The sequence below is a fragment of the Mustelus asterias genome, chromosome 7 (assembly GCF_964213995.1).
Source record: "Mustelus asterias chromosome 7, sMusAst1.hap1.1, whole genome shotgun sequence".
NCBI classification, from domain to species: Eukaryota; Metazoa; Chordata; class Chondrichthyes; order Carcharhiniformes; family Triakidae; genus Mustelus; species Mustelus asterias.
In genome coordinates, this window is record NC_135807.1 from 58,457,902 (window position 1) to 58,483,473 (window position 25,572).

Sequence of the window (25,572 nt, forward strand, 5' to 3'; positions counted from 1 at the left end):
ATTAGATCAGGCGTGAAGCAGGTAAAGTAACTGTGGTATGCACAGGACCTTATCGCTGAAATCAGTTTGCCTTGGAGACGCGTGTCTAACTTGAGTAAGTTGAGATCGAGGGCACCTCCAGACTTTATAAGTACCGGCTATAACGGTAGGTTTGAAAGGTATGTAATTAATGAGATGACAGCAACTTTCAGGTCTAATATTCATCACGTAATAACTTCACCCACAAGACAAATAGCCTCTGTTTCTTTATATCTAATAAGAAAGCATGTTTTACCTCCGAGCTAGTGATGCCTAAACACAGGAGTGCTATTCAAGGAAGCACTGAGGCACAAAATGGGAAATGATAGTTTAATATCTGGGTATGGCAGATATTCAAGAGCATTTTAGAAGGTATCATTGTAAAGGCATAGAGGGAACAAGCAGCTGCCGTCAAAGGTGTCTGCAAACAAAACATCATGATGCATGCAAGAATAGAAATTATTTACTCAAATTAGTTGGTAAAGGCTACTCAATAATAAGCTTGGATTTCAATGGCATTCAACATAGTTCCACATGTGAAGCTTTTAAAGAAAATGAATTGGGATCAATTTCCTAACTATTGTCTGGAGTTAACGGTCCAGTAATCCATTCAAAAAAGATGTTATTCATCTTACTGGTCTGTTAATTATCAGCATTTTGAAAGGGGCTTGTTGCTCAACACCCAAAGGTTTCAGACAGTAGTCTCTTTTATGAACATACATACCAACATAAAAATTAGAAGTAGGCCACTCAGTCCCTCGAGCCTGCTGTGCCGTTCAGTAAGATCGTGGCTGATCTGATTGCAACCTCAACACCACATTCCTGTCTCCCCTGGAAACCTTTCACCCCCTTGTCAATCAAGCGTATTTCTACCTCTACCTTAAAAATATTCAAGGACTCTACCCCTGGATGCCCCTGTTTGTGAGGGGTTTGTTTTCTCTCCTGGTTGGTGGCTGGGGGAGGGCACTGTTTAATTTTCTGTGGGGGAGCTGCCTGTCTCCGAGCGTGGAGACCGTGGCACTCTGTGAAAAGGAGGCCACAATCCCTGAACAGCGGCGGGTCTTGGCCGATGGGTTCCTCAAAATGACCTTATTAGCAACTTTCAGGTGGGGAGATCCCACCTATCAGAGGCTGCCAGTGCCAGCGGGAAACACTCTCGTTGGCCCGTGGGCACTTAGTCTGAAAAGGGGAGAATTCAGCTCAGATAAAAAAGTAAGTTGTCGAGAGGACATAAAGAATCTACAAAGGGATTTGGTTAGATTAAGTTAGTGGGCAAAAATTTGGCAGTTGAGTATAATGAGGAAAATGTGAACTTGTCTGCTTTGGCAGGAAGAATAGAAAAACAGTTCATTATTTGAATGGAATGAAAATGCAGAACAGAGAGATCTGGCTGCCCTGGTACATGAACCACAAACAGTTAGCATGCAGGTACAGCACATGGTTAGGAAGGCAAATGTGTTTATTGCAAGGAGAAATTAGTATGAAATTAGGGATGCGTTTCCATAGCTGAACTGGGCCTCAATGAGATGGCATTTGTATGTAGTTCTGGTCTCCGTACTTAAGAAAGGATATAATTGCATTAGAAACAGTTCAGAGTAGGTTCACTCAATCGATTTCTGGCACGAAGGTGTTATTGTGAGAGGAAAGGTTGAGCAGATTGGATCATTGGAGTTTAGAAGAATGAAAGGTGATTTTACTGAAGATCCTGAGGAGATTTGACAGGATGTTTCCTACCCTGTGGGTGAGTCCGGAACTGAGGGATACTTAAGTTAGGGTCGGGATTTTCCAGCCTTCTCCGCTGGCGGGATTGACCGGTCCCACCAAAGGTGACCCCCTCTGGCGAGATCCCTGGCGACAGAATGGGCAAGCCATGCAAAACGTCGTAGACTTTGGTGGTTCTGGAAGATCCTGCCAGCGGCCAATGGTGAGCTGCCTCTGCCACCGGAAAACATACCACGGGAGGAGGGCGACCCGGAAAACCCCCGGCCAAGAGGTTTTCTGTTTAACACTGCGATGAAGGACAATTTTTCTTCTCAGACGGTTAGTAGTTTGCAGAATTCTCTTCCCCAGGGAGCAGTAGAGGATGGGTCATTGAATATATTCAAGGCTGAGTTCGGCAGATTTTTGATTGACAAGGGAGTCAGGGTTATGGGGGACAACAGGAAAGTGGACTTGAGGCCACAATCAGATCAGCCATGATCTTATTGAATGGTGGAGAAGACTCGAGGGGCTGAATGGCCTATACCTGCTCCTAATTCTTGTGTCCTTGTGGTCATTGAGGCACGCAAGAAAGATTGAAGTTCTGAAGACAATGCAAGGAAACGTTTCCAGGCTGATTCCATAGTGCTTGAACAGAGTGCTGAGGGAAAATCTCAGACTTTTCACCTTTTAACTGAAGGCATCATAGAGTAGATCTGAGTGGCAGGTCATGGGCAAATCAAGAACATTTCTTTCAACCAAATTGCAAAAGTAGAATAAGGATAACACAGGTTCAAACTTGGAATTCCCTCCCCATACCTCTCCGCCTCTCTATCTCATATTCCTTCTTTAAGACATTTCTTAAAACATATCTCTGAAAAAAACCTTTGGTTATCTGACCCATTATACAACGAGTTGGTACAATATGGGTTTCACATCAGTGCAAAAACAGCAATAGAACTGGAGAGTCACGATTCTAATGCAGTGGATTCTTATACGTGGTGTAGAACCCCACAATACATCAGCCATATATTGTCTATTGTACAAACTCATTTAGTGGAAACCCAATTTTCAAATGTGCCGGAATTTTAAACGCCTTAATAATAAAATGCTGATTGTCTGATTGCTTCTCCAGTAATACTAATCATTTATTTTTCATTCCGGTGTCAGTGAGTTCAAACCAATGGAGTTTATCAGGACCGGCTTATTAGTGCAGGTGGAAATGTAAGCTGTGGGAACCTGGATAAGTTGCAGTTTACAGTGTGTGCAAGAGGAGAAATAGGCAAGAATGTATTGGAGACATCCAGCTATAGGGAAGATAAAAGCATGGATCAACAACACAAATGAGTTGGGAGTGTTTAAAACACCCAGGCAGGAAAAAATATATTTCTATTTTTTCTTTTTTAACAGAGCACAGAAATGATTACGTTACTTTTGGAGATGTACAGAAATAATAGAGTATTCAGTAGTCCTAGAAGTCTTGCTGTCTCCGATTCTCAACTTCAGTTCAATTTTGATCTGAACTCATGCCAATCCAAAAGGCAGTCACCCCAGAAGCCTGTTGCACTCAGCAGTGAAGCTTGAAATAGTTCTTAACAATATCAAAGCAACAGACTGCATGTTGATTCACTGCACATTCAAGACTCACAAAGAACTGCCTTTTTCTCTGAAATGCTGGGTAGAGGCCATGAGAGTAATTACATTTCAGTTAGTTAAGCTGATGCCAGACTAAGCCTTGTACTCTGTGCATTGAATCGTCTACACAGTCACATTGTAAAATGGAGAAGCTTCAAATGCTTCTTTGCCCCATTCAAAACGTAATGAGGTATAATGTTTGAGTTTTTGAATTCATCTTTGAAGTAGGAATAAAATGCTTGTAAACTTGAAACGATAGTTTTAAACTCAAGCACGATTATTTTAATATATTAATATATTTTATTTATTAATGTTAATCTCCAGGGCACTGCTATAAGCAACCCAAGAGAGAAATCACTTGGACTTTCAGCAATAGTTTTTTTTTACGAAAAATTATTTACGAACACTTTTATTATTTTTGAAGTATTGATCATGGGAAAACCAGCTATTAACTAACACTGAAACATCACCCAATCAGTTAATGAAATTATTCACTTTCTGATTGGCATAGAAATGTGAGAGTGAGCTGGTCTTTTTATTCAGTCATGATCCATGAACATCACTAGCATTTGGTCCTTCTCCCTAATAACCTTTGAGAAGTTATTGGTGAGCTATCTCCTTGAACCGCTGCAGTCGTGTGGTGTCGGTACACCCAGAATGCTGTAAGGAAGGAGTTCCTGGATTTTCACCCAGCGACGATGAAGCAAGTAAGGATGAAATGTGCCTTGGAGGAAACTTGCTGGTGGTGGAGTTCCCATGTAGCTGCTACCCTGACTTTCTAGCGGTGGCTGTTGTGGGTTTGGAAGGTGTTGTTCAAGAACCTTTCGGTGAATTCCTGATGGTACACATAGCCATGATGCACCAGCTATGGAGGGAATATATGTTTAAGGTGGTTGATGAACTGTCAATCAAGCTTCTTGATGGTTGAAACTTGACTCATCCAAGCAAGTGGAAAATATTCCCTCACACTTGTGTTTTGTAGATGGTGGACAGGCGTTAGAGCAAAAGGAGGTTTGTCACTGACCGTAGATTTCCCAGCCTCTGGGCTGCTGTTGCAGCCAAAGTATTAATGTGGCTGGGGCTGGTCCAGGGTATTTTCTGGTCAACGTGATCCCCAGAGTATTGATGGTGGGAGATTTGATAATGGTAATGCTGTTGAATGTCAAGGATAGGTGATTAAACTTTGTGTTGTGAGGGAAGGTAATTGCCTGGCACTTGTGTTTCACTAATGTTACTTGCCAAAGCGTAAATATTGTTCAAGTGTTCAATTCTGGTCGCCACACTACCAGAAGGGTGTGGAGGCTTGGGAGAGGGTACAAAAAAGATTTACCAGGATGTTGCCTGGTATGGAGGGTACTAGCTATGAGGAGAGGTTGGAGAAAGTTGGTTTGTTCTCATTGGAACGACGGAGGTTGAGGGATGACCTGATAGATATCTACAAGATTATGAAGGGCATGGACAGAATGGGTAGTCAGAAGCTTTTTCCCAGGGTGGAAGAGTCAATTAGTAGGGGGCACAGGTTTAAGGTATGAAGGGCAAGGTTTAAAGGAGATGAACGAGGCAAGTTTTTTACACAGAGGGTGGTGGGTGCCTGGAAGTTGCTGTTGGGGGAGGTAGTGGAAGCAGGTACAATAGTGACTTTTAAGGGGTGTCTTGACAAATACATGAATAACATAGAACATAGAACAGTACAGCACAGTACAGGCCCTTCGGCCCTCGATGTTGTGCCGAGCTTTGTCCGAAACCAAGATCAAGCTATCCCACTCCCTATCATTCTGGTGTGCTCAATGTGCCTTTTCAATAACCGCTTGAAAGTTCTTAAAGTGTCCGACTCCACTATCACAGCAGGCAGTCCATTCCACACAAATACATGAATAGGATGGGAACAGAGGGATACGGTCGCTGGAAGAGGAGGGGGTTTTAGTTCAGTTGGGCAGCATGGTCAGTGCAGGCTTGGAGAGCTGAAGGACCTGTTTCTGTGCTGTAATTTTCTTTGTTCTTTTGTAAGTCTTGATGCATCATTAGCTGAGGGGATATGAATGGAACGGAACACTGTACAATATCAGTGATTGCCATTTCTGACCTTATGATGGAGAGAAGGTCATTGATGAAGCAGCTTAATGTGGTTGGGCCTAGGACACTATACTGAGGAATTTCTGCAATAATGTCCCACATTGAGATGATTGACCTCCAATGACCACACCCATCTTCCAGCCATATTGGTAACTTATAGCGAGAATCTGCATTTGATTGGGTTGGAATCAACACATCATATAAAGAAATCTCCAAGAAAATATACAAATGGTGTTAGGAACCATAGAATCCAGACACGGTAGCACAGTGGTTAGCACTGCTGCCTCACAGCTCCAGGCACCTGTGTTCGATTCCCAGCTTGGGTCAATGTCTGTGTGGAGTTTGCACATTCCCCCTGTGTCTGCGTGGGTTTCCTCCGGGTGCTCCGGTTTCCTCCCACAGCCCAAAGATGTGCGGGTTAGGTTGATTGGCCATGCTAAATTGCCCCTTAGTGTCCTGGGATGTGTATGTTGGAAGGATTAGCGGGTAAAATATGTGGGGTTTCAAGGATGGGGCCTGGGTGGGATTGTGGTCAGTGCAGACTCGATGGGCCGAATGGCCTCCTACTGCACTGTAAGGTTTCTATGATTCTATGGTTCTATGAATCATAGATCCCCATAGTGCAGAAGAAGGCCATTCAGCCCATCGAGTCTGCACTGACCACAATCCCACCCAGGCCCTTTTCCCGTAACCCCACATATTTACCCTGCTAATCCCCCTGACACTAGGGTCAATTTAGCACGGCCAATCAACCTAACCCATCTTTTGGACTGTGGGAGGAAATCGGAGCACCCGGAGGAAACCCACGCAGACACAGGGAGAAAGTGCAGACTCCACACAGACAGTGACCCGAGGCTGGAATTGAAGCCGTGTCCCTGGCACTGTGAGGCAGCAGTGCTAACCACTGTGCCAACGTGCCACTCCCTTGCAGCAGAATCAACATCTGCTGCAACAGCAGCAGCAGCTGGGAGTGACATTGATTTTTGCTCATGTCATATCCTAAGTTCTGAAAGAGATCATAAACTGTTTAAATTAATCCTTTCTTTCTGCTTATTTTGAAAATGGACTTTGTTGGACTAAAAACATGCCACCGTCTATCACCTTAGGTGAACAACGGATTAAGTGATTGCTTATCTAAGATGGACTCACTAATGAACAACATCACATGACCTAAGCTTCTTTGACCTTTTGAAAGTTTTAGTATTACATTCCTAGACTCTCAAGTTGGTCTACTATCAAACATCCAGCCTGTCAACATCAAAGCAGGACTCCAGGTTGATAACAAATTCTGCCTCAAGTCTAAATGTCCTCGAAACCTGGTTCTCTGGAAGACTCCTGGCATCAGCTGTACAGTGGACCAAGTCCCTGCATAACAACCTCATCATGCTGTGGAGAACTAAGCGACTGCTGTGTATTCTGTTTCACAGAGACGTGGCTCACTCCTGCTTTACCAGACTGTGCCCTACAACTAGAGGGCTTCTCAATCCACCGAATGAACCACACAGTTGCCTCAGGCAAGGCTACTGGAGGCGGGATCTGCTTTCTAACCAACATCTCTTGCTGCCTATATGTAGCAACAGTAAGAAGTCTAACAATACCAGGTTAAAGTCCAACATGTTTATTTGGTAGCAAAAGCCACTAGCTTTCGGAACAGGCTGTTCCTTTGTCAGGTGGGTGGGAGTTCTGATCACAAACAGGGCACAAAGACACAAACTCAATTTACATGAATAATGATCGGAATGTGAGTCTTTGTGAGAATTTGTGAGACTGGCATCTCCACATCATTATATGTAGCAACACAGGCGAGTTTCTGCTCCCTGGACCTAGAATACCTGACGTTAAAATGCCGCCCCTAATACCTTCCATGGGAGTTCACCTCTGTTATCCTGACAGCAATTTATATTCCACCCCATGTGGATGTTAAGATCGCGCTAGACGAAACCACAAATAGCTTTGAGACGAAACATCCCGAGGCCTTGTTCATCGTGGCCGGGGACTTCAATCAGGCCAAGCTCAAGAGTGTACTACCAAGTTACCACCAACATGTCTCCTGTTCCACCAGAGGCCCAAACATCCTAGACCACTGCTACACAAATATCAAACATTCCTACCGCTCTATCACCCACACTTTGGCAAATCGGACCACAAGGCTCTGCTCCTGCTCCCGGCTTACAAGCAAAAACTGAAGCGGGAGAATCTATCAAAGAGAGTCGTGCAATGTTGGTTTGGGGAATCGGATGATCTCCTACGGGACTGCTTCAAATCAGTGGACTGGTCAATATTTAACAACTCAGCGACCAGCCTGAACGGGTATCCCACTACAGTAACTGAGTTCATTAGTAAGTGTGTAGAAGACTGTGTGCCCAAGAAGCAAATCCGTGTGTTCCCCAACCAGAAACCATGGATGAACAGGGATATCCACTGCTTGCTGAAGTCCAGGTCTGAGACGCTCAAGTCAGGCGACCTTGATCTATACGAGAAATCCAGATATGACCTACGGAGATCCATCAAAGATGCCAAAACAAAGTACCAGACCAAGCTAGAGTCCCAGGCTAGCCACACGGACTCCCACCAACTATGACAAGGTTTGCAAGACATTACAGGCTACAAGATGAAGGCATGGAGAATCACCGGCACCAATGTGCCCCTCCCCAATGAGCTCAATGCATTCTATACCCGTTTTGAGCATGCCCACTACCCCAGAAGCCTTGGACGAACCTGTACCCGAGATCACTATCGCAGATGCCAGATCAGCCTTCTCGAAAGTCAACTCACGGAGAGCTACTGGCCCAGATGGGTACCCAGAGAGCAGTCAGACCAGCGTGGACCAGCTGACAGGATTATTCACAGACATCTTTGACCTCTCTTTACGCCAATGTGAGGTCTCTATCTGCTTCAAGAAGACAACCATCATCCCTGTACCAAAGGAAAGCCAGGCAGCGTGCCTTAATGACTCTCATCCGGTGGCTCTGACATTTATCATTATGAAGTGCTTCGAAAGGTTAGTCATGGCACGATTCAATTCCTGCCTCCCAGATTGCCTGGATCCACTACAGTTTGCCTATCGCCACAATAGGTCCACAGCAGATTCTATCTCCCTGGTCCTGCACTCAACCCTGGAACACCTAGATAACAAGGACACCTATGTCAGATTCCTATTTATTGACTACAGCTCAGCTTCCAATACCATTATTCCTACAAAACTCATCTCCAAACTCTGTGACCTGGGCCTCGGCTCCTCCCTCTGGAACTGGATCTTAGACCTCCTAACCCCACAGACCACAATCAGTAAGGATAGGCAACAACACCTCCTCCACAATCATCCTCAACACCGGTGCCACACTAGGCTCTGTCCTCAGCCCCCTTACTATACTCCATATAGACCCATGACTGTGTGGCCAAATTCCCCTCCAACTTAATTTTCAAGTTTGCTGATAAGACCACCGTAGTGGGTCAGATCTCAAAGAATGATGAGACGGAGTGCAGGAAAAGATAGAGAATCTGGTGAACTGGTGTGAAGACAATAATCTCTCAATGTCAACAAAACGAAGGAGATAGTTATCAATGTCAGGAAGCGCAGTGGAGGACATGCCCCTGTCCACATCAATGGGGATTAAGTGTAAATGGACGAGAGCATCAGATTTCCAGGTGCTCAGATCACCAACAAACTGTCCTGGTCCCTCCATGCCAACACTATGGCTAAGAAAGCCCACCAAAGCCTCCATTTTCTCAGAAGGTTCAGGAAATTCGGCATGTCTGCGACAATTCTGACCTACTTCTACAGAAGCACCATAGAAAGCATTCTTTCTGGTTGTATCACAGCTTGGTATGGCTCTGTCCAAGACCGCAAGAAATTGCAAAGGGTCGTGAACGAAGCCCAGTCCATCAATCAAATCAGCCTCCAATCCACTGACCGTCTACACTTCTTGCTGCCTCGGAAAAGCAGCCAGTATAATCAAGGACCCCACGCACCCCGGACATTCTCTCTTCCACCTTCTTCCATCAGGAAAAAGATACAAAAGTCTGAGGTTGCATACCAACCGACTCAAGAACAGCTTCTTCCCTGCTGCTGTCAGACTTTGAATTGTTGAAGCGAGATTTAAAGAATCGGTTTAGAGGGAACAATACCCTTGGTTTAGGTGTCTGTATAACAATTGCCTTCACGACACACGACAGCGCAGAGTCACTGAGCAGAGACTGATAGCCAAGTTCCGCACACATGAGGACGGCCTCAACCAGGATCTTGGGTTCATGTCACACTATCTGTAACCCCCAAAACTTGCCTGGGCTTGCAAAATCTCACTAACTGTCCTGTCTGGAGACAATACACATCTCTTTAACCTGTGCTTAACCGTCTCTCCACTCACATTGTCTGTACCTTTAAGACTTGATTACCTGTAAAGACTCCAACCATTATTTTGTAAATTGAGTTTGTGTCTTTATATACCCTGTTTGTGAACAGAATTCCCACTCACCTGACGAAGGAGCAGCGCTCCGAAAGCTAGTGGCTTTTGCTACCAAATAAACCTGTTGGACTTTAACCTGGTGTTGTGAGACTTCTTACTGTGTTTACCCCAGTCCAACGCCGGCATCTCCACACCATGACAATTGCTATACAGGCACCTTTGAATTTAAATTGTTATACAGGTACCTAAACCAAGGATATTGTTCCCTCTAAACCGATTCTTTAAATCTCCCTTCAGCAGAATGGACCTACCTCATATTAATTTGATCTTTCTCCACACTCTAGCTATGGCTGTAACACTACATTCTGCATCCTTTCCTTCTCTATGTACGGTATGCTTTGTCCGTATAGCGTGCAAGAAATAATACTTTTCACTGTATATTGATACATGTGACGATAATAAATCAAATCATCACCAACTTTAAAGGAATTCTGCAATTCTTGCTTTTAGCTAGCTGAACCCACCTGAATCTTAACTCCTACATGAAGAAACCCTCACCGGACACTGATTCATGTGAATTAATATTCATATCTTTGGTTTTCTTTTGTGTTAAATGATTTCTAATTATAAAACTCTTTTCTTTCCTATCTCTTTCTTGTGTGCTTGTGTGTATATGTGGTTGTGGCAACCATCCCCCGCATTTGAATGCATGAATAAACAATACTTCTGATTTAATCCTAGAGCTAGATCACCACCACCCTCTTAAGGGCAACTAGGGATGGGCAATAAATGCTGGCCAGCGATGCCCTTGTCCCACAAATGAATAAAATACTTTGCTGCGAGTCACTTTAAAAATTGATTTCATAACTGGAAGGCTTGGGAAACACAGCACAGACTATTATAAAAATTAAAACACTTTTACTTATGGACAGGTGGCTGGAAAACAAAGAGAGTCCAGTTTGTCTCTCTCCCCTGTCCATTATACTCGCAAATTTGGATAAGAGGTAACTGACTCCAAATGTCTGGCTCTCTTCATGCTTTGCATGGATGGGAATGTTACTACATAATGATTGAAAAGAAATATCTTGCCAACTATCTTCAATCATTCTTAAAGCTTATTTCGATTTGGTCATGTTCCAGCTTCTTTTATAATAGAGCTAATGTCCATCCTTTCTGATGTAAGACCCAGTGATTTCTGATATGTTACTGGTTTGAAAGCATGTCTTCCTGGAATTGCCTTGAGATACAATTCATTTACCGTGAAGAACCTTGGTGACTTGAAGCACCAATATCGCTACTTTTAACCACGCTTGTTATTGGCAAAAAGAAACCAGCTTGGCGAAGTTCTGATTAGCTACAGGTCATCAAAATTGTTGAAACCACAACTTTAACTCTGCAGGCACCCACAACACATAATATCCACTTTTTTTGATTGTCGTCTTTTTAAAGTCTGATTATGAATTTTGAGATATTGAACAGATGCACACATGGTATTTTAATATCCATTTATTTATAACTGATGCAATTGTTAAAGAAAGAACAGAAACACCCAGCTTAAGTATAGGTCTAAATAATACAATCGTAAAGAAACAACCTTAAATCTCCCAAAAGGTTGGGCTGCTTGAAGATATACATTACAAGAACAATTCAAATCTGTTAATTAGAAATACAGTTAACAAAACATAGAAACAGCACTGAAGGCCACTTGTATGAAAATCATGTTTCCTTCTTAATTTGAAACAGCAAACTGGAATAAGCCGTTTGTAATTATCAAGAAAAATGTCTCCTGGGCAAGGCACAAATACCTGTCAGCTACTCCCAGTCTCAGTGTACTGACCTCTAATAGTTTGAAACATTGGCCCAGATCTTCCGGTCTCCGGATGTTTGGAGACCGGACATACCCTGGAAGATACGTTAAGGGACTCCTTGGAAGTCCTAATGCAAGGACTCCATGGGAATTGACCGGGAAGTTTCAACTTCCGATGGGCAATTCCCTTCTCTCCAGGAGCCTCCGAAACGGTCTCCAACTCTGAGGGTTCTGACTTTCTTACCTGCATAGTCACCCTAGGAAATATTAGACAGAGAAAAAACACATCTAGCTCCTGGGTAACTATACAACTGACGCCCTTGACTCCCCGCTGCTGCCTCCCACACCCCACCAACTCGCCTACCTGACCTTCTGACCCCATCAATCCTCCAACCCCTCAACCCCTGGCCCTTCCTGACCCTCTGATTTCCCTCTGACTTCTGACACCCCCCCCCCCCCCGAACCTGACCTGACCCAACCTCATCACCCTAGCAGGCTGGCGTGCTGGCATGCTACCTACCCTACAACAGTCCCACCTACCACCCTGCCAGCTTATCCACCTTGCCACCTTACTGACTGTTTCCCCTGCCACCCTACCCACTTACCTCATCCATTCACTAACACGGTGAAAAGCCATTTCAATGTCTCAAGGTTTTTCAGTCTGTTAGTGAATGAAGGCTTACTAAAGTACAGCATCTAGTGCTGTGAAAAGGGGCATGGCTTGGCTTCCCCTGATGGCCCTGAACTATAAAGAAGGACTCCCAGATCAGGTACACTCCGCATTTCTGAAGTGACCCAGTTCAGAAGTTTGGGTCAGAAATGCGGAGTTCCATCTTAGTGTAAAAAAATAGGAATAGAGTGGCAATCCGACAGTGATTGCCACTCCTCGGAAGCTTCGGCCCATTATTACAAAACACAGTTAAAGAGTAGAAGAAAGTGTTAGTGTTACAAAAAGGTATGGCAGGCCCTTTCACCCTCGGTTCATTTTCTTAAAGAGACAAGATCCATTTTTTCCTCTTTTATCATGTTGGACTACGAAAACATGTAAAATTGAAATGTTGCAAATATGTGATATCTTTGGCAATCTCATCAATCAAAGATGCTGCCATATACACTTTCAAAACACTTTGTACGTAACCTCTACCAACATAAAGCCTTGAACGATTTTGAATTTTCCTCACTGAATTGTATTTGAACCACACAATGTTTATGGTTAATAGCTATATGATGATTTATATCATGCTGAATCCTGTAAAGTGATACTGCAGTCTCCCACCTATACGCATTTAGACTTGTTACACTCTGTTAAAAGGGGCTTCTTGTCTCAAAACTCAATTATAACTTAAAATCCAGTGTGAGCCTTGCACACTATTTTCCCACTGAAAACAATGGGAGCATGTATCCAGTTCCTTTTAAGAGAAATGGGAGCCATCGTTAATGTAATGGCCTTCTCAACATTTACAGACACAATAATGTTTTCGGAGCTCTGTAACATTCACTGTTACATTTGAACAATGGCTCAGTCTAATTGTACAGCTTTGAATAGTTATCACCCAGTGCAGACCATATATTTTTGTTCGAGTTATAATTAAAAATGAAGATATAATTTACCCCCTTTTACTACTTGCATGGTGCACACTGTTAACATTTCTGTAACAATTTGCAATGACCAATTTCTCGTGGCTACCTTTACTTGTGCAAAGTTTATGGGTTCAGGGATCTGAAGGCGAAAAAAAACCCAAATTCCTTTGTGGAAAAAAGGCATAAATGGAAACTCTCTGACTGATGACTAGGGAACCATGAAACATGAAGTAAACCGAGTTGCACAATACCATATTGTTGGCTTAACCACCAATGATGCTCTACTGAACTATTGTTTCCATAAACCATCCAGTACAGTTCAGTCCTCTTAATTTAAAGACAATCAACACAATTTATCTGATACCTCAAAATTATTTTAGAAAAGTTAACACCTTATTGCCTACATGCTTTAAAATTGTTTATCTCAAATGATTGAATAATTCAAACATTTTAGCACAGGGAACAACTGGAATGGGGGTACACTGTATTCTGTTGATAAATTGCCAGCTTTCACTGATACATTTACATTTTTGTTATACTTTAAATACATTTTAAATCCTATGGCATTGAAACTCTTGGAATGTGTTTGCAAAAACCAGATTCTGACAGATGTTGCTTCAGTGCTCAGCAAAGCGCAAATATTTTATACAATAAAAACATTCGTGATAATCCTGTAGTTGTACTTTCTGCCACTATTATAGTCTTCAGTTGTCCCAAACGGCCCTGCAAGATGTTTCTTGTCATAATAGATCAATGCACAATATTTAAGAAGTCTCACAACACCAGGTTAAAGTCCAACAGGTTTATTCGGAATCACGAGCTTTCGGAGCGCTGCTCCTTCATCAGCACTCAGCTGATGAAGGAGCAGCGCTCCAAAAGCTCGTGATTCCAAATGAACATAAGAACATAAGAAATAGGAGCAGGAGTAGGCCATCTGGCCCTTCGAGCCTGCCCCGCCATTCAACAAGATCATGGCTGATCTGAAGCGAATCAGTTCCACTTACCCGCCTGCTCCCCATATCCCCTAATTCCCTTATCGATCAGAAAACTATCTACCCGTGATTTAAACATATTCAACGAGGAAGCCTCCACCACTTCAATGGGCAGAGAATTCCAGAGATTCACTACCCTCTGAGAGAAGAAGTTCCCCCTCAACTCTGTTCTGAACCGGCCCTCCCTTATTTTGAGGCTGTGCCCTCTAGTTCTGGTTTCCCTTCTAAGTGGAAAGAATCTCTCCACCTCTACCCTATCCAGCCCCTTCATTATCTTATATGTCTCTATAAGATCACCCCTCATCCTTCTAAACTCCAACGAGTACAGACCCAATCTGTTTAATCTCTCCTCATAAGCTACACCCCTCATCTCCGGTATCAACCTGGTGAACCTTCTCTGCACTCCCTCCAAGGCCAATATATCCTTTCGCAAATAAGGGGACCAAAACTGCACACAGTACTCCAGTTGCGGCCTCACCAGTGCCTTGTACAGTTGCAGCAAGACCTCCCTGCTTCTATACTCCATCCCCCTCGCGATAAAGGCCAACATTCCATTCGCCTTCTTGATCACCTGTTGAACTTTAACCTGGTGTTGTGAGATTTCTTACCGTGCCCACCCCAGTCCAACGCCAACATCTCCATACAATATTTAAGGAATACCAAGATATGTAAGTGCACTTGAGTAGGTGCAAAAGAGTCTGAAAATATTTTTTAAGAATAAAAGGAGGAAAACGATGAAATGTGAAATTTGCACCAGATATGAGGTAGAACCATAATCTCATCAATTTGCTGACTTATCTCACTTACCCCATCAGCTTTCTTCATGTAGCTACTAAAGAACTTGGTTTCACTTGAATTTCTCAATATATGTATAGGCTGATTACTCAATTTCAGTTTTAAAATTTATCTTCAATTTTTTGGAATGCACTTTTCAATTCATCCGTCATTAAAATAGCAAAATGATAACGTATATAAATAACTCGATGAAATGAAACGTGTAGCAAAAGAAATACTGAGGCAAAATCTTAGACTAATGAAGGGGACACTGTCTCTTTAAGAATTTACTTACAGGTTTAAATATTGTCAAAAAGAAATGTATCTAATAACTTTCTGCATAGATTCTAACCCACATATATTGCAGGGATTAAAATTACTTCATTACTGTACAATAACACAGAAGAAATGAGGCTTTGTTGTTAATATTGTTCAAAACCATGCACCAACATGCAAATCTTTACAACTTTTAAAATGTATGAAAAAAAATTGCTTTTGGAATATTGAAAACGTTAACAGTTCTCCAGCACAATGTCCATGCATTACATGCAATTTTGCCAGTGAAATGCTTTGTAACAATAAGCTCTAGGTGTTGTGCAGGAAGCAAAAAATGTGGATCTTTCATAGTTACTGTACATTATTGGGTCAACCAGTGACCCTGTTAAATTGGCTTATTTGATGTAGGCCATATATTGTCAGGAAATCCCTCCCCTGTAGACGATAGAGGCGCAGAACCACATGGTGTGTAAGGATCAGTATCAGTGTCTGTTTCTCCCTCTGCCAAATGTAGTTTTGATTTTGGCCAACTTCCTCCCCCATAAAGACCAAAAGTCAAGTCATCCTTTGATTGGGAGATGCTGAATCCGCTGGGAGAACGCTCCAGTTCCTCGTGGTTGACTGAGAGGAGAGAGATTGGAGTGTCACTGTCTCTTGTGCTTCTCCCGTGCCTCACTGTGAATTTGTCAGAGAAAGGGCTTGTTAATTCTCCTCCCTGATAGCTAGGGCATATGTTACCTTGAGTGTCTGTCAGCGAACTGATTGGCAGGACTGTTGGTCTTTCAGTATATGATGGAGCAGGGGGTGGAGGAAATCTTGATAAATCAACAGCTAACGTGGAAAATTTTGAACTTCCTGGACTTTGTCTGAAGAAACTAAATGGAGCTACCGAAGAAACTTGGACTTGGTAGCAACTCTGAGGAGCCATGTAGGTGCAGGAATCAGGATAGTTTGAGATGACTCTTTTAATCTCAGAATATTTGTCCTCCACCTTGTCCTCAACTGGACTTTGAACCAATGTCCCTGCTCCTCTTAATGAAAAGTACCCAGCTGATGCAGATTGTTGGGTATTCATGTGCTGAATGTGCATATCCACCAGGAAGTCAATCTTCTTCTCCATTCCTTCAACCTATGAAAGAGCAGAGGAAATGTGGTCAATTTTACAATAACAACCACCTTTAAGTAGATGATTGGTATCAGCTTGAGATTAATATTTTTGACATTTCTTCCTAGCTTTCATTGATCATTTTCTAATAGTTGGAGGTTTGCACTCCTTATTCTGTTCTAGATACCCAGCTAGTGAAGGGTAGGATTGGAGTGAATCTTTACTCAGCCTTGCATTTATTTACAGAGTTAAGCATTACAACTCTTGACTCCAACACACTAGTTTTAGTAAATATCTCGATATATATTAAAGTGAAATCCCAGCAAAATTGCCACCACCTGCATCCAGTTAAATGCAATTAATGCACGATTAGTATTGCGCAGATCAATGTTGTTCCTGACTATTTAGGTACTGTATGATCAGCCAATAAAACTGCATTTATTCATTTAACTTATCCCAGTGCAGGCTCGGCTGGATGACTAAGCTATCCAGGAAGAATCCTCATTATTCAGCCAAAAGTGTGATAGACATTGATTTATGAATGTGGCTAACTTGCCAAAGGCAATTTTTATTGTTGGTATGAATCCAACATATGCAACAGCATTCTGTCAATCTCTGTGGTACACTAAAAAAAAACACTTACAGAAATTATTACTACTAAGCAAATGTTTAGGCCCATCCTTTACCATTAGTGTTAATAAACCTAAGGGTTATCAGCAGAAAAGCTTTTTCTGTGAGCACAGAGATCTGTCACTGCCTCCCCCAGCTATGGCTGGCCTTTCTGGCCAATCACCTCCCCCCCCCCCCCCCCCCGCCAATCGGCCGGTGGGGCAAGATGGTAAGATCGTCCCCGCTATTCCTCCACAGATGCTGCCAGACCTGCTGAGTTCATCCAGCATTTTCTGTTTTTATTTCAGAGTTTTGGTGAGGTTGAGTAACTCACAGTGGGCACTGATGTCTGGGTGGGTTGCTGAGAAATTTGTGGGATTGGTCTTGATTGCATTTGCCACTTGTTATCCAGTTGGTGTGTTTGACCACAGCTTGCCTGTTAATTCATATTTACCTCATATTAATTCTGAATGTTAAGAGTGTAAGACAGATATTGTAAATTGTTTTACTTTCCTAACTCCAGACAGTACAGTTTATTTTGTTTGTTTGCAAACAGTGGAATCTTGTGGCTTCCTTCTCTTAGTCAGTACCTGAGGTCTCAAACTTTGTCCACTTTAAACAAAAGGTTAAATATTTAGTAAATATCTCAATATATATTTAAAGTGAAATCCCAGCAAATTGAGGTCTCAACACACTGTTTTTATGGGAATTTGGCGAGAGCACTTAGAATGCAGTTGGGTGAATTGCGCCCATGATTCCAGTGTGTATGCAAGGGGTGAATGCTGTATCCACTACCGTAGCACATGGGTACTTTCCTGTGAAATCAGACTGTGCCCAAGTATGGGCAATGGAATTAGGACCAATGTATGGAGTGCACTGCATTGCAAGGGTTACCTTGACGTGGGCAGATTTTAAGAAAAGCAAAGCTGACCTGGAAGACTTGAACAATGTTTTCTGAACAACCATGCAAAGTATCCTAAAATCTGGGGCGGCACGGTGGCACTGTGGTGAGCACTGCTGCCTCACAGCGCCAGGGACCCAGGTTCGATTCCTGGCTTGGGTCACTATCTGTATGGAGTTTGCACATTCTCCCCATTTCTGCGTAGGTTTCCTGTGGGTGCTCCAGTTTCCTCCCACATTCCAAAGGTGGATAGGCCATGCTAAATTGCCCTTTACTGTCAGGGGGACTAGCCAAGGTAAATGCATGCGGTTACGGGGATAGGGCCTGGGTGGGATTGTAGTCGGTGTAGACTCGATGGGGCAAATAGCCTCCTTCTGCACTGTAGGATTCCATGATTTTATGACGTTCATCCTGCAAAGTGTTACCCTCAATGATTATTTTGCTCAGAATAAATAATCTTAAACTCATAGCTCTCTTAAAGCGCCCATGTCAAGGATCCAGTGAGCACACCTCAGCTTTTAAAAACCATCATTGTGACTTATATGAGAGAATCCAACCTACAATTCTTAATGCAAATGGTTCGCAAATTATGATCATGATGCATGATGGTTACATTATTTATGTAAATGTTCCTCAAAGAGTTGCATCATCTTGCAAACAGGTTTCGAATATTAGTGACACTTAGCCAAGACCTTTGGTTCAAAAGTTTACTTCCATCATTCTCGCATGGGAACATGTGAATGAGCATTTGGTCAATCTACCACTTGATGCCTTTCAAACCTGTGGAGTGGCCTCCTGGAGAAACCCCCACCCAACAGAGAGCCCGAGGCTCTCTACACCCACTGGTCAATGTTACAATTGTGCAAGATGATGCCACTTTGTCAGGGATTGTAGATATTAGAGAGTCCCATCCATTCTTATTCACCTGTGGACTTCAGGTGAATAAGGCGGCCTTCACGATACATGACAACGCAGAGTCACTGAGCAGAGACTGATAGCCAAGTTCCGCACACATGAGGACGGCCTCAACCGGGATCTTGGTTTATGTCACACTATCTGTAATGCCCACGACTTGCCTGGGCTTGCAAAATCTCACTAACTGTCCCGGCTGGAGACAATACACATCTCTTTAACCTGTGCTTAACCCTCTCTCCACTCACATTGTCTATACCTTTAAAACTTGATTACATGTAAACACTTGTATTCGAACCATTATTTTGTAAATTGAGTTTGTGTCTTTATATGCCCTGTTTGTGAACTGAAATCCCACTCACCTGATGGAGGAGCAGCGCGCGTCCGAAAGCTAGTGGCTTGTGGTACCAAATAAACCTGTTGGACTTTAACCTGGTGTTGTGAGACTTCTTACTGTGTTTATCCCAGTCCAACGCTGGCATCTCCACATCATGACTTCAGGGACCCAGGATCATCTGAGGCTAAAGTGGACCAGCTGCTAGCATTCATGGATATAGCCAACCCAACAAACTCAGGATGCATGGTGGCAATGATCGTGAGGTCTGCTCCAGCTGAAGGCATTTGGCTATAATCCCAGCAACCCTAAAGATATTCAGCACCCCTTACATCTTTGCTAATAGAGTTACATATGATAGCCAAGCTAGACCTGTAGTCCCTATTGTTATTAACGTGTGCTATGCCTGTAAACATAGAGGCCGGAATTCTCAGGTTTCACTCATCCTGCTGCACTGCTGGCGAGAACTTGGTGCTCAGCTGAATCTCCATTCACAGCACTGGGACAGGAGAATCCCAGCTGCAGACGAGATCGGAGAATTCCAGCCAGGGTCAGCATAGACCATTTTCCTACTCCATTTCCCAATTGCCACACTGTGGTTGGAGGGAAGCACATACCTCTTTTTGCCTTTAAAGGTTTTTCCAACTAACAGTTCAATTAAGCTCCTGCCAGACCTTGCTGTGGGATATTGTGACAACTTCTCCAGTTGTCAGGAGTACCCCAGATGGGTGGGGTGTTGGGAGATAGATGTGCAAAATCACCTTTGAAGACCAGAGCTATATCTGGAATTGGGTGTTGTAAAGCCTTCATAATGCTCCCACTGTTTTCCATAAAGAAATGGCTGCTGCTAATAAATAAGTTTAATATTAGCAACTGGAACCAGAATGAACCACGTCAGATTTCTTGAAAAATGACTTACTTTGCTGGAAAACTTAACCTTTGAAAGTCTAAGTTGTTACAGATGGAAGTTACCTTCATTGAGGGTTTCAATTACAGGAAAGGGAATATAAACATGATAAACATAAAGTGGGGACTGTCCAAAGACTACATCGGCCAGTATTAAAAAATGCCCTTTGTTTATTTCTGGACCTGGTGAGTATCAAACGCCCTTATCACACAATTTGGCAAATGTGCTAAATCTTGACATGAACTACTGAAAGGCAAAGATGGTGAGATGCAATGTCAATGGAGAGAACAACATACCACTGACCACAACTATTAAAGCAAACAGTTATGCAGATGGCATCTGGTGCTTCATCAGCATAATCCCATATTCCATGCTAACAGTTCTGAGGGCCCACAGATCAATTTACAGATTTATGTATACAGGGCACCATCTGGTTATTTACACTGCCTCATGGTAACGGACAAGATTACAAAACGGATTGGAGCCTTCCCGTGTATGACTAACACAGCCAACACTGTATCCTGAATTTTATAAGTGAACTGACTTACAGGCAGGGCCCAGTGGTTAAGGCTCATATGCTTCTGGACATGGTTTTCCTGAACTTCAGCACAAATGACATATTTCATACCACCTTGTGTGTTTTAGAAAGCAGAAATCAGACTTTAAAAATTATGCTAAAAAATGTTTTATGCTGATTACCCTGTTCAAAGGGCTCACATGGTTCCCCATGTATCTAATGGTCATTTGGCTAAGCCCACATTTTGCCACATAAATTTGACTGTATGAGGCAATGATGGGTTGGCTGATACACATCTGACTTTCTATTGATATTTCTAATATTAACCTTGAAAATGGGCACAAAGATACCAAGTGCCTCAGTCAAATTGTGGAATATGTGAAGAGGAGGAATCAATTCATTACCAAAATCATTGGCAAGCCCAGAAATCAGGTTAAAAAGTACAGAAAGATCAAACCAGCCATACATCTGGTTGAAGATATATGTTGAAGTATAGCAGAAAGAAACTCATGTTTAAACCAAAATGCATAGTAGGTAAAGCAAGGCGTGCCATATTTTTAAGTCATTGGGCAGATACAAAGGCCCAGATTTTTATCCTCGAGATCGGTCGATGGAATTGGAAAATTTCCTAACTTGGCAATCTTACCTTGGGAGAAACTGCCCCATCTGATCAAATTTATACTCTGGGGGTGAGTGGTGCATGCAGGATGGAAGTGGACCCATTGGCCCTGGAAGCAGATTGGAGGAGGAGTTGGTTGTTTAAAAGGCCCACCTCAATTCTCTGGGACTTTATCTCAGTAATTTTGTTATATTTTAGGCCTCTAGCCCCCTCCTCCCCCGCTACTTTGCACCTCTGCCCACTCCCCATGCCACGTCCATACCAACTCATGGCATTTCCATGTCCATTCAGCTAGTGTACAGTACAGAACGAATGAACCCTATATTAACAACGGTATGTATGGAACTGCTTAAAAACATCCATTCATAATTTATTTTAAGAACTGCTATTGCTACAACTCTGTAAATGTGTCAATCAACCAGACCTTTAAGCTATCAATAACTGAAGCTATAAGTACTTGACACCTCATTATCTTGTGAAAATAACATTGAGCCATTGACAAAAGATGTCACAGAATAAAATAATTTATTGTAACAACATAAAGCAGTCAATCAGGCAACATTTTAGCCTACTCTCTAAAATCTTTCATGGAAGAGACTCTTGGTCAGCCAAGCTTAGTGTGGAGTGGTGCCTTTCAAGCCATAAGCCCCTGGTGACAGGCTAGTGACCTGTTTCAGGAAAAACCTTGCTATGGGATCAGATGAAAGTCTGTCTTGAGAACCAATAGATGTGGAGAGAGAAACAATGAGTAACTGCTCTCATTTACATAAAATTGGTGATATCCTCAAGGCCCACAGCAGCAGTCTGCAAAGATGCTTCAGCCAGCAGTATTTTAGCCTGAAAGACAGAGTTTGAATCTCCTTCATCCTCTTTCAAAATTATTCATAAATGCACGGTCACTGGATAGTCAACTGCCACTTGAAGCATTACCTGTCTTTCGACCTTGACAAATCTTCCCATCATACTTTGGTCTTCAGCATCTGGATCAGAACCTTTGGCTACATCGGGATCAATTCTGATAGTTACACATAAGGTAGAGAGCTTTGTTAACAGAGGTTTCAAATGACATAATGTATATTAAGCAAACAGTGTAACAATGACACATAAGCCGATATTTTATGACATTGCTTGGGCAAGGCTCATAAAATCCCCCCCGAGGCTAACGGAGAACTTCGTTCTGCGAGACTCATGCCAGTAAAATTCCAGCCTATATAATTTCATGCTGTGATTTTCTGCTGCTCAATTTATCCCTTCGATTACTTATTTGTAGAATTACTGAATATAAAAATCTTGCTATATTTTAAAAATTATAATATTTATACAATTACTAGTTAGGGGAAGATCACGCAGAAATACATGTGTGCACATCCGGGAAGGCATCAGAAAAGAATAATGGGGCACTTTTTTCTCACTTGCCAAATCGATATTAAATTTATCAGAATTACCCCAGTTTTGTTGTATTTACCATTTTATGCCTCTTCCAATGGTAAAAATGGAAAGATTGTTTCTACAGGAATAATCAAAACAATGGTGATCTTGGAGTAGTCACTGAAAGGTTAATTGGGAATAGGCAACCTCCATTATGACTGGTGTTCCACATCACTTACACAGTTTTTATTCTGGGTATAAGAATCCCCAACTTTTTTGATAAATTCCCACTGTGACTTAGCGGGAATGTGCCGGGAGGACCTGAAATTAGTTCAGGACCTAAATATGTTGGGTTTGGCATAAAATAGGCACTTCTAGAGTGTCAACTGGAACCGAGTTTCTGACCTCCTAAAACAAGGCATTGGTGTATAAAAAAAATACAATGCAGCCCACCTAAAAAGAGGGCCGTCATGCACCCTCCACTCTGCTTTTCTAGGTGACGATGTGGTTCAGTAAGCACCAACCACCAATAAGGTACAGTTTACCATTGTAAAAAGCCAGGAGCAGGAATGTTCTTCCCAGCTTCACAGCGCGGGGGGCACAGTAGCACAGTGGTTAGCACTGCTGCTTCACAGCTCTAGGGACCTGGGTTCGATTCCCGGCTCGGGTCACTGTCTATGTGCAGTTTGCACATTCTCCTCGTGTCTGCATGGGTTTCCTCCGGGTGCTCCGGTTTCCTCCCACAGTCCAAAGATGTGCGGGTTAGGTTGATTGGCCATGCTAAAAATTGCCCTTAGTGCCCTGAGATGTGTAGGTTAGAGGGGTTAGTGGGTGGATATTGGGGTAGGGCCTGGGTGGGATTGTAGTCTGTGCAGACTCGATGGGCCGAATGGCCTCTTTCTGTACTGTAGGGTTTCTATGATTCTATCCCAAGAGTTTATCTGAACCACAATCAAACCATTCATCTTTCCCCCACATCACATACTTGAAGTACGAATGAATTTTTATCCCTTTGTTTTGGTAATAAACTAACTTTAAACGGTACAATTGTAGAAGTGAGTGCCGTGATCTGACAGAATAGCCAAAATCATCATTTTATTTCTACGGTCTCTTCCCTATGTAGGCAATGAAACTGAAAGGACGAATAAAGAATAAGATAAAAATATTTGCTACGTAACTTACTGTTTGTACAGTATTATAATATTAGGCCTAGATCTAAATGTTAATATATACTTAATTAAGTAAGTGCCTTACTTAGGTGACTGCTGTAAAGGGTATACAAAACCTCCTTTTGAGGTGGATTTTTTCTGCTTGGGAGTTGATGGAGGTGCAGGAGCAAGAATCATATCAATCCTGAAGAAAGTGAAGAATGTCAAATCATTCAAACTCATATTATAATTACAAAGATTCTGCACATTGTAACTACTATGAACACCAAGTGCAACAAGAGAAATAATGCAATCAGCAGATCCTAGCAACTCATTCATAAAAACAAATCCAAAACTCATTCCCAAAAGAATTAGTGATGTATTATAGCAAGTAGAAAATAAAGAAAGCCACTGTAACTCCTCTTCTCCTCACACAAATATATCAAAATTTAAAATTACAATCCAACATTTATTACTACTTAAAAATGTATCTTTGACATTATCACCAGTTATGAGCTTTAGATTAATATAAAGATGCAATGTGTCACCGAGTTGAATCAATGCTAATGGCTCAGTATCTGCTAGTGAAAACAGCTTGTGGCATGTTATACTGATGATTTTGTCCCCTTTATCTTACACTTGAAATCTTGTTGCATTGTAAGTTGCTGGATGTGTAAGCTGATACGGTATAGTGAGATCTATGGTGCACCTGGGAATCCGAGTGAATAATCTATCTCCCCATCCAGTGAGATTTAAGAACAGAAGAAGGAACAGAGTGAATGGCAGAGAAGGAAACAATGAGATTTTTCTAGTGCAAGTAACCTGATCATCTCTAGGGCTGTAACTTATGAGGTCCAGGAATTTTCATGAGCTCCGGGCGGCACAGTGACACAGTGGTTAACATTGCAGGGAGAATGTGCAAACTCCTCACAGCGCCAGGGACCCGGGTTCAATTCCGGCCTCGGGTCACTGTCTATGTGGAGTTTGCACATTCTCACCGTATCTGCGTGGGTTTCCTCGAGGTGCTCCGGTTTCTTCCCACAGTCCAAAGATGTGCGGGATAGGTGGATTGGCCGTATTAAATTGACCTTTAGTGTCAGGGGGATCAGCTAGGGTAAATACGTGGATTATCAGGGTAAATATATGGGGTTATGGTGATAGGGCCTGGGTGGGATTATTGTCGGTGCAGCTCGATGGGCCAAATGGCCTCTTCCTGCACTGTAGGGATTCTATGACTCTATGAATACCCCAAAGATGCGCTGGAGAATGAATGCTATAAAAAAGGGGCAGTGTTTATTTCCCTTTGACCCTACAGCTCAAGGCCCTGGGAACAAGCTGCACTACTCCGATCTCACCTGGCCTGAGTCAGAAAGTCGGGCAAAGTAGGCTTGCCAGGATTTTAAGGTAAGAATTTTCAAGTGGAGTGGCAATTTGATTCAATTGGCATTCCACTGGAAGTTACAGCACCTTGTAGTAATAAATATCTCCTGGTTAGTTCACTTCAGTTCTCTTTGTTTTACAAGTGCTTTTACCCTAACAGATGCGGAAAGGTGCCTTCAAAGATACAGTGCTTTAGGTCAAAGAGTAACACATTGTGTTAGCTTGTAAGATTGTCATTACCAACTGTAGTCAGTGAATAGTATCAGCTAACTTTGTGTGTGCCCAAGATCAGAGAAAGCCGAGAGTGAAGCCAGCTCAGATTTTGTCACTTCTGTTCAAATTGGGCACAGTCAGAACTGAAGATCTAAGTGAAATAGATAATCCCTTTGAAGCAACACAGAGTTCATTGACTTAGGACTCTAGAAGCTAATGTCTGTGTCCCAGGGAAGGAAAGCGATGATTCAAAATGCCACTCATGAAATTGAGGTCATGAAAGCTCTGACCATCATTAT

The 25,572-nt window shown here is 42.6% G+C and overlaps 1 protein-coding gene across 1 annotated transcript in view; it reads right to left on the reverse strand.

The window, feature by feature from the left end:
• Positions 1-15,645: 15,645 nt before the first annotated feature.
• The window catches only part of kcnq3 (potassium voltage-gated channel, KQT-like subfamily, member 3), a 328,352-nt gene continuing 318,425 nt past the window's right edge, over positions 15,646-25,572 (reverse strand). Inside the window, exons 13-15 of the mRNA XM_078217058.1 lie at positions 23,787-23,885; positions 22,095-22,179; positions 15,646-16,389 (exon numbers count right to left, since the gene is read on the reverse strand). Of these exons, the coding sequence (XP_078073184.1) occupies positions 15,646-16,389; positions 22,095-22,179; positions 23,787-23,885 (928 nt within the window). The remainder of the gene's footprint in view (positions 16,390-22,094; positions 22,180-23,786; positions 23,886-25,572) is intronic.